We start from the raw sequence: 9,184 nt of genomic DNA, 5'->3' as shown, positions 1-9,184 counted from the left end.
TCTAAGATTATTTTCTACTCTTTTAAAAGCAACAAGAATATAACTGTCCACCTAAAGCCATTTTTCCTACTCCCCCCACCTTGAAATTCAGGTTTATACTTTTATTAAAGTCACTTACGCCTATTTGTATTGCTTAAAATAATTTCAGATTTTGAGTTCCCGCTGCCTTAACTACTCCCCTTGAGAGGCTTACAGCAAGAGGAGCTTGTTTATTTTATATTTGCATTCGTATTTACTCAGGAATCAAACTTCATCACAGAGAAACTTAATAAAGAGATAAAGAGAGTACCCTAGTGTTATATGGCAAAGGGTGCGGTCGGTGACATGGCTTGGTTGGGTAACCTGGCAAGAAAGACCCCACTGTAACACATCTGAGTAGAAGGACCAGGGTTTGCTGCCACGACGCAAAAAAGTCTGCTTTTCTGAACTGGGACTTGGAAGAGCGGGCGGCAACTCTGCACAGCACAGCTGCCGAAAAGAAAGAGAGCTGGAGACTTGCTGCACCGACAGCAGGAAGTGTGAGGCAGGCTTGAGACCCAAACACCGAAATCCCTTCTCAGCAGCGCCTCCCAAAGCCAGCCACTGCTTTCTCTAGGAGAAGGCGCAGAGTCCCCAGACCCAGTCTGGCCGCACCCCATCTCCTTTCTCTTGCCTCCGCAGCGGCACACAGACGAGCACGTGAGCGCGGCAGCGCGTCCCAGCTGTGCCTCAGCTGACCGCCTCCTGATTGGCTGAGACAGACGTGGGCTGGGGTGGGGACTGGCCGCCTGCGTCCCTCGCCATTGGCTCTCAAGGAACCCGCCTCCCCCTCAGGTGAGGCGGGCTTGCGTGAGCGCGCGCCGGGCTCCGCGGGGGCGCGCGCCCCCAACACTCCCCTCCGCGCGCGCGCCCCCGAGCGCGCCTCCGCCCTTGCCCGCCCCCTGCCGCTGCCTCAGCTCCTCAGTGCACAGAACCGCCTCGTCTGAGGGGACGCGAGGATCGCCCTCGCCGCCGCTTTGGCCAGTGCGTCGGCTCGGGCCCTGACAAGCTGCCCCTGGGGAGGCTCTTCGGAGCCGGAGTTGGACCTCTGCGATTGCCGTCTGCTCTCCCTCCTCTGATCTCACGAGGGGTTTCCCGCCTCGCACCCCCCACCTCTGGACGTGCCTTTTCTCCCCTCCCCGCGTGTGGAGGGAGCCAGCGCTTAGGCCGGAGCGAGCCTGGGGGCCGCGGGCCGTGAAGGCATCGCGGGCACCGATTCACCATGGAGGGCGCCGGGGGCGCGAACGACAAGAAAAAGTAAGCCCACTCCCCTCCGCCGGCCGCCTTCTCCCCCCGGCGCCCCCGCCCGCCGCCGGGGGCTCGCGGGCCGGCCTCCGCGTTCCGGGGGGCCGCCTTTTTGTTTCTGCCTCTCTCCCCTCCTCTCTTTCTCCCCCAGCCTCGCCGGCCCGGCTCCCCACTGTCCACGTCGCCATCTTGTCGTGGGGGTGGGAGACGCGTCTAAAGTGCTTTCAGGGGCCGGGGGCCGGGGGCTGGGCCCTGCTCGCCTCCTTTCCCGGCAGCCCGGGCCTCGCATCGCCCTCCCTGCCCGCCTCAAACCCCCAGCCTGCCGCGTGCCCTGCTCCGGGTGGACTTCCCCCAGCCTGAAAACCCCGGGAAGAGAAATGAGCCGCAGCTTGGTCGCCGCCACTTGCACCCGAGCTTCCGCTCCTTCCCGCCCCCATCCTCTCCTGTTCCATTGAAAACTCGGCCCCGGGGCGGCCCTTGCACGCAGGTCCTGGCTTCGGTATGGGTTCGGGGCCCTGGGTTTCCGACCTAGGAGCTCGCGTGGTTGGTTGGGTGAGATCTTGCTCTGCGGTTGTCCGGCCAGGCGGGTGACTTTGCCTTTGTGCATTAGGGATTTGCCGCGATGGCCTGGGATGCTAACTTTTTCGTTTGCACGTGCAGGTTTGGTTTGGTTTTGTTTTAATCGCGTTGAAAAACTTGCCTAGAGCAAGACTCGGAGTAACGGGAATTTTGAGAAATAGTAACATTTTAATGAGAATATCAGAATTGGATACCTGTGTTTCTATCACCTGTCATGAGAGCCCAGATGTTATAAGTGAATTATATGTTTCATTCATTCTTGAAAATATCTTAGTGAAAACGTAGCGGATGGCTAAATTCAGGCAAACACTTTTAATGAGGTTCGGGGGGGGGGCGGCGTATATAGATATATGATCAGAGCAAATGAAATGTAGCACTAAAATGTTACGAAGTTTTTAGATTGACCCGACTGATTTTTCTGAAATTGAGGTATATTAAAATATACGCGAAGTAAATAAATAACCATCTTGTTAGAACTTAATGCAAGTTTTAAAAACACCTCGAAGTTTGAGTCTTAACTGGTACATTATAGGATTAAGAATTGTGAGTCCAACCAGTGGAATTAAGTGCCCCCCCGCACCCCGACCCCCCGCCGTGGCCCCCCACCTTTTGGTCCACTCTGGTATTTTAACCTTTGAGGAAATTATTTTAAGGAATTGAAGATTTATGCTAAGAGTTCTGGTTAGTAGGCTGGCTTTACTGTTAAGTCCTTGCACTCTTCTGGGACAGATTAAGTGCCCTAATCAGTATCAGCAGAAGATAAACTTGTTTATGTTCCTGCGATTTTGTGGCTTCTTTTTTGGTCTTTCTCTAATAGAATGATAAGTTCTCAGTTTGTATACACCAGAGAAAGCGTGTATAAAATTTAAAAAGTGAGTAAACAGATCTAGACCTAATTCCAAGAGTTGCCAGGAATTAATTAATTTTGTAGAGGTGACTACCAGGCTTTTGATGAAATGATGAGGCTGCTGTAAACCTAAGGCACATCACCTCAGTGTATTGTCAATATTCTGTCCTTAGTGCTAAAACATATTTAACATTGTACATGAAGTTATGCACCATTCAGTCCCTTTTTGTAGGCCTTATTGTACTTGTATCTTCTTTGCAGTTCATAAGTTGAGACGAGCATAAGCAGCTTTAATATAAATGAATTAATTACCTACTGTGCTTCACTCCCAAGTCTAAACCAGTTCTTAATTTTCCTCAGTCCCATTTATTTGCAAAATATTCTCATTTGAAAATTTAGCATAAACTTGAATTGGATTTAATGTTTCTTATTACAGAAGTTGTTATAACTGGTAAATTAAGTTAAACACAAAAATGGTACTCAACAACTTATAGGTGCTGTTTGTTAAAGAGGTCTTTTTTTTATCCTTTTCTAACTAACAATTTTAAAACTTTTAAAAAAGAAAACTGGGAGATCGAGGGGCAGAGATTTTTCTCCTTAGAATTTTTCCACTAAATGAGCAGGTGGGGGAGACAAATTTGTCTTTTTCTAAAGGAGGGCTAGGAAATTCAAAAGCTAAAGGATTAGAAGAAATCAGAACAGAAGTTGGGTATGGTTATAATAGATTTCCCATAGGAAATTTCACATTGACTGCTTAGTAACAGGGATTGGATTTAATAGCACATTAATATTGAATTTTAGATTTCAGTGGAATGTCAAGAGGTTCATTGTTCTCTTTTAGGTTTCAGGGCAGATTCCTTCAGAGTTTTCAAAACATAGCTGTATCATTAAAGTAAAATCTCTGAGAATGGATATTCCTTAACTTCTTAACTTTGGTCATTAAAAATCAAGAACCTCTCATTCACTAGTGAACATTTTTCTTGTTACAGTTTTACTTTGATTTCCTCTTTGAAGAGGTTGCCTGCTGGTTAAGAGCTTAAGATTTGAACCGGACACCTCTGAGTCCAGCTTTTTACTTGTTAGCTTTGTGAGCCTGGGCAAGTTATTATTACTGAATGCTTCTGAGCCTATTTCCTCCTTTTGAAATGATGATAATAATAGCAGCCATCTTAGTGGTTATTGAGAAGATTAAATGAGATAATGCCTAGTGTTTGGTTTAGGAGTCTTGGTTAACATTATATACTTGAAAGTAGATGTTACTTGTTAAAGTTTTAATTTGAACTTCCACAACACTTAAACACTTTTTTGTTTGTTTTGCAAGTCCTTCCAGCTATTTGTGTTATGTCCTCTTCTCCCTACTTTCTTTTATTTCCTAAAAATGAAAAGACTGTCATTGGACCCAGAAGTCTAAAGGGATTCTTTTTAGTTAAAACAGTACCTGAATTATGTTGGCATCTAGCATCAAGTATTCTTGAGCATGTAATCTAGTGTCTACCATAGGCCCCCTTTTTTCACATTTCCTTACCCCCTTGTTTCCTCCCCAAATAGGCTACTAAAAATTTTCTGTGGACTTCAGAGACTGGAGTCATAATCACATATACTAGTCAGACAGTTCATTTTAGCAGGGTATGTGCAAGGCACTGCAGTCTTACAAATGGCAGTAACAAACCTTTTTTTTTTTTGGTCTTGATGCCAGTTTGGAGTAGACAGTTTTGTAAATATTAATATTTCCTAAATATGATGAGTTGATAAAATAAGTGTGGTAAAACATATGAGTCTACATAGTAGAAAAACTGTCCTTTACTTATGAATTTGTCCAGAGGTAAGATCATTGGCTTTATCTCAAGGCAAAGCTTAAAGTCTGTATTATTTAACTGGTTTTTGTAGCTCAATTTGTATAATATTTATATTAGTGCACTCTTCCACATGTATCTGTTTACTGAACTACCACGTTGTTTTAGATTAAGTGTGGTAGTTCATTACTGTAGTCCACTATGAAGCATTTTGTGCAGTTTAGATAATATCCAGTCTTTCTACCTATTGACGTTCACTGTCTTTGCAGCTCTATTGGGGTTTGGGCTCAAGGTAAAGATTTTGTGGTGACATTCTATTGTTGTATGTTAGGAATGGTGTGTAGAAGGCTGAGGGATTAGTCTCTCAACTGACTTTTTTTCAGAAGAGCTTATAACAGTCTTTATGTTTGGTGGTAAAGTAAAAACCTTACCATGCATGGGTGTTAAAGATTTGGGTTAGATTATTGTGCTTGTGTATAGACTTGTCCTCTTAAAATATAATTTTAAAACATTTAGATATTTAAAGTACTATATTCTTTCCTTGTCTAAGATTATTAACATAGGTCTGATTTTCCAAGTAGGAGAAAATACTGACTTAAATGTGGTGTTGGGTTAGTTTTCTATTAAGAAACTGATTTTAATTCATAAGAAGAATGCTCTTTTTTCCCCTTGTTTCTTTCTTTCTCTTTTTTCTTTTGTAAACATTGGGACTGATTATCCAAGTTGGTGGATTTTATACTCAGCCTTCTGCTGTTTGTGATGTATGTGTTGTGTATGTTTTCTGCTTAACTAGAGGGTTAGAAAAAAGAATTTGAAACTTAGATAAGCCAATCTTCTTGTTGCTCACTATTTTTGGTAAAAGTATAATGATAATTTTTAAATTTGTTATAGGCCTTGGGATTTTAAAAATAATTGTATCTCTGTTTCTTAGAGCATCAAAAAATTAAGTATTTTGTATGTGCATTGAGTTTTATATTAAAAGTTGTGTTTTCTGCAGTAAAAAATAATAAACATATCTTTGCCAGATATGATTCTTTTAGAAAAAATATAAAATTAATTATATAAAAACATTTATAAGTGATTACCTCATATGACATTTTTCTCCCATAACTTTTAAAATGATTAGGGGTTTTTTTAAGTTGTGGTTTTAAAAAACAACATAAAATTTCCCATCTTAACTATTTCTAAATGTACAACTCAGTAGTGTTATGTATATTCACATTGTCGTATAACCAATCTCCGGAATTTTTCACCTTGTAAAATTGAAACTCTTAACTATTAAACAACTATCCCCAATTTCCCCCTCTTCCTACCTTCTGGCAACCATCATTCTGCTCTGTTTTTTTGAGTTTGACTACTAAATCCCTCTTATAAATAGAATCATACAATTTTTGTCATTTTGTGACTGGTTTATTTCACTGGGGCTTCCCTGGTGGCTCAGATGGTAAAGAATTCACCTGCAATGCGGGAGACCTGGGTTGGGAAGATCCCCTGGAGAAGGAAATGGCTACCTACTCCAGTATTCTGGCCTGGAGAATTTCATGGACAGAGGAGCCTGGCAGGCTACAGTCCATGGGGTCACAAAGAGTCGGACACAACTGAGAAATTTTCAGTTCACTTATTTCACTTAATATAATGTCCTTAAGATCACCCATGTTGTAGCATGTGTGAAAACTTTCTTCCTTTTTAAGGCTGAATAATGTATAACACATTTTGTTTATCCTTTCATCTTTCAGTGGACACTTAGATAATATTGACAAAAATAATCAATAAACAATCTATAATAGAAATAGAAAAGGGTTTTCTTTGAACCAAACTGAGGACTGTAGCCCAGAAGACAGCCTCCTAGATTACTCTGAGAAATTGCTCTGGGGAAGCATGGTTTCAGCACAGTTTATGTCTTGTCAGAACAATAGGGATACATTGATACAAGGTTTCAAAAAAAAAAAAAAAAAAAAACCACAACAGATCAGCATGTACACAGCGAGTCAGTATGGCCTTGGCACCTGGGAAGGGAGTCTTATCATCCAAGAAGTACCAGCTTTGGCATCCCAAAGGGAGGCATTTAATCTTTTTTTCCCCCAAATATATTTTTTAATTGAAGAAATCACTTGTAGAACAAAAATAGACATAACTTTTAAATCAGTGGATGAAAGAAAACACCATTTACCATAGAAAGCAAATGGTAAAGAGCAAGGAAAGATGAAAAAACAAGCACAAGGCAAAATGAAGAACTGAAATCATACTTCTGGTCAGTGTGCCCCCTTTGTTTTTTTAAATAACTGAAGCATATGTACAGTGTATATTTGGTAAACCACAGTCTGTTCTAGTTAGCATAAAATTTAAGTTAACTCATGTACAGCCAGAATGATTTCTTCATAGGTCAATACGTGAAAATTTCTATTATCAGTTGCTACCACTTGTTGACCATTGTGAATAGTGACTCTATGAACATGGGTGTGGAAATATCTCTTGGAGATCTTGTGTTCAGTTATTTTGTATATATACCCAGAAGTAGATTGCTGGATTATGTGATAGCTCTTCTTTTAAATTGTTTAAGGCGCTGCCTATACTGTTTTCCACAGTGGCCGCACCATTTACGTTTCCACTTACAGTGCACAGGGGTTCCTGTTTTCTCCACATCCTTCCCAACACTTGTTATTCTTTTGTTTTTATGACAGTAGCCATCATAATGGATATGTTGAAGTGGTTGTGTTTTTAAGGGTTTGTTTGTGGATAATTAACCAACTTAAAACAACAGAGAACAGTTGCCACTAGAAGCTTTATCAGAAGTGAGGTTAAGCATCTGTGAAAAGAGAATTAAGTTTTTCTAGTGACTTTGAAAGATTTGATGTACCAGTACTTTCTCAGAGAAGTATTTAGTGTTTAAAATGGTCTCTACCTGTTACATTGTTGCTAAAGCCCCATTTCATTAGTAACTTTGTTTTAAAGTACTTAAACCAATAATTGAAGTGACTTACTTTTATTAGAAAACTATTCTCTAGATGTTATGTTTTCTTTGCTCTGGTGATCTCACCTGTTATGAGTGTCTTCATTTAAAATTTTCACTTGGTTATAATATTAAACATAAAGATTATTCCCAAGTATGATTTTCAAAATTTATTGTTTCGTAAATGGGACAGAATTTAGTAATGGAATATAACTCACTGTAGTTCTTGTAGTTCTACTGTAGTTCTACCTATTGGTTTTGAAGTTACAGTATTTAAAATGACTACTAGTTAATATTGAGTTTCCCCTTATTAGTGACATTTCCATGTGCTTCTCCACTTTTTCTAATAGTTTGTGAGAATTTATTTTTCCAAATGAATCATACTGTGGTAAACATAAAGTTTAAAGGCAGAACGTTTAAATCTTTGAGTTGAGTGTATTTCTGTTCTTACATATAGATCTTATAGATCTTTTCTTGAGAATTCAGATGCTAAGCAAATTTCTTTAAAGTGATTCCTTCCTCTTTTTTTCAGTTGTGAAATGGAAACGTTTCAATGAACAAGGTCACAAATAGACCTAACTTGAAACTTGTAATGTAAAAGAGATTACTGGTATCCAGTGACCTCTTAATAAGTATTTGAATGAATAAATAAACAATGAGAATAACTGAGTGAACAAAGAAAGCAGAGAGTGAGTTTAAGAGGATTTTTTGGAAGTCATCATTGCTCTTCCATGTTGCTCTTTTCATAGGAATTTTTCTTATGCTGGGGCATCTGCATCTCTTGTGCTACTTTAGAACATTCTTGAATCTTGAGTTTTAATTTTTTTGTCACTTAAATATTTATGCTGTTTATTAATACCAGAGGAGAAGGGGACGATAGAGGATGAGATGGTTGGATGGCATCACCAACTCGATAGACGTGAGTTTGAGCAGGCTCCAGGAGTTTAGTGATGAACGGGAAGCCTGGCGTGCTGCATGCAGTCCATGGGGTCACAGAGAGTCTGATGTGACTGAGTGACTGAACTGAATTGATTAATACCAGATCAGAAAACACACTGTGTTAATGAATATAGCTATGTAACATGCCTGGAGAATCCCAGGGACGGGGGAGCCTGGTGGGCTGCCGTCTCAGGGGTCGCACAGAGTCGGACATTACTAAAGCGACTTAGCAGCAGCAGCAGCAACATGTACAAGCCTTGAAAATAACTCAATACCCTATCTTAAGATATCTTAAAAACTAATTCTATATATGCAGTGTGTGTGTATCTTAGTTGCTCAGTCACGACTGACTCTTTGCAACCTGATGGACTGTAGCCCACCAGGCTCCTCTGTCCCTGGGATTCACCAGGCAGGAATACTAGAGTAGATTGCCTTTTCCTTCTCCAGCGCATCTTCCCCACCCAGGCGTCAAACCCAGGTCTCCTGCATTGCTGGTGGAGTCCTTACTGACAGAGCCATCAGGTACTTTCCTATATGCAGAACACCAAATTAAAAGTTTATATTACTAAGACGCATATGTGTATGGTTGTGGAAAATCAGCTAGGTAAATGTGGAAGATATCTACTTTTGTTTCATCTTTAGCAAACATTTCTTACAATCTACTCTAAACATCTAGTAAGTTTAGATCAGTTTATATTCTCTAGCAGTATTTGAGAGTGCCCTTTTCTTATACTTGATCATCATTAAAGTTTGTTTTTAAGATGAAACACTGGCTGTTTGTTAGTATATTAGGATTCTTTTTATTGCAAGTGA

The 9,184-nt window shown here is 40.6% G+C and overlaps 1 protein-coding gene across 1 annotated transcript in view; it reads left to right on the top strand.

Moving 5' to 3' along the window:
- The first annotated feature begins 958 nt into the window (after positions 1 to 958).
- The window catches only part of HIF1A (hypoxia inducible factor 1 subunit alpha), a 44,684-nt gene continuing 36,458 nt past the window's right edge, over positions 959 to 9,184 (top strand). The window contains exon 1 of the mRNA XM_005890693.2: positions 959 to 1,275. Within this exon, the coding sequence (XP_005890755.1) occupies positions 1,241 to 1,275 (35 nt within the window). The 5' untranslated portion in view covers positions 959 to 1,240. The remainder of the gene's footprint in view (positions 1,276 to 9,184) is intronic.

Source organism: Bos mutus, chromosome 10 (assembly GCF_027580195.1).
Source record: "Bos mutus isolate GX-2022 chromosome 10, NWIPB_WYAK_1.1, whole genome shotgun sequence".
NCBI lineage: Eukaryota > Metazoa > Chordata > Mammalia > Artiodactyla > Bovidae > Bos > Bos mutus.
The sequence above is the reverse complement of the archived record's forward strand: the minus strand, read 5'-3'. Positions and strand labels throughout refer to the sequence as shown.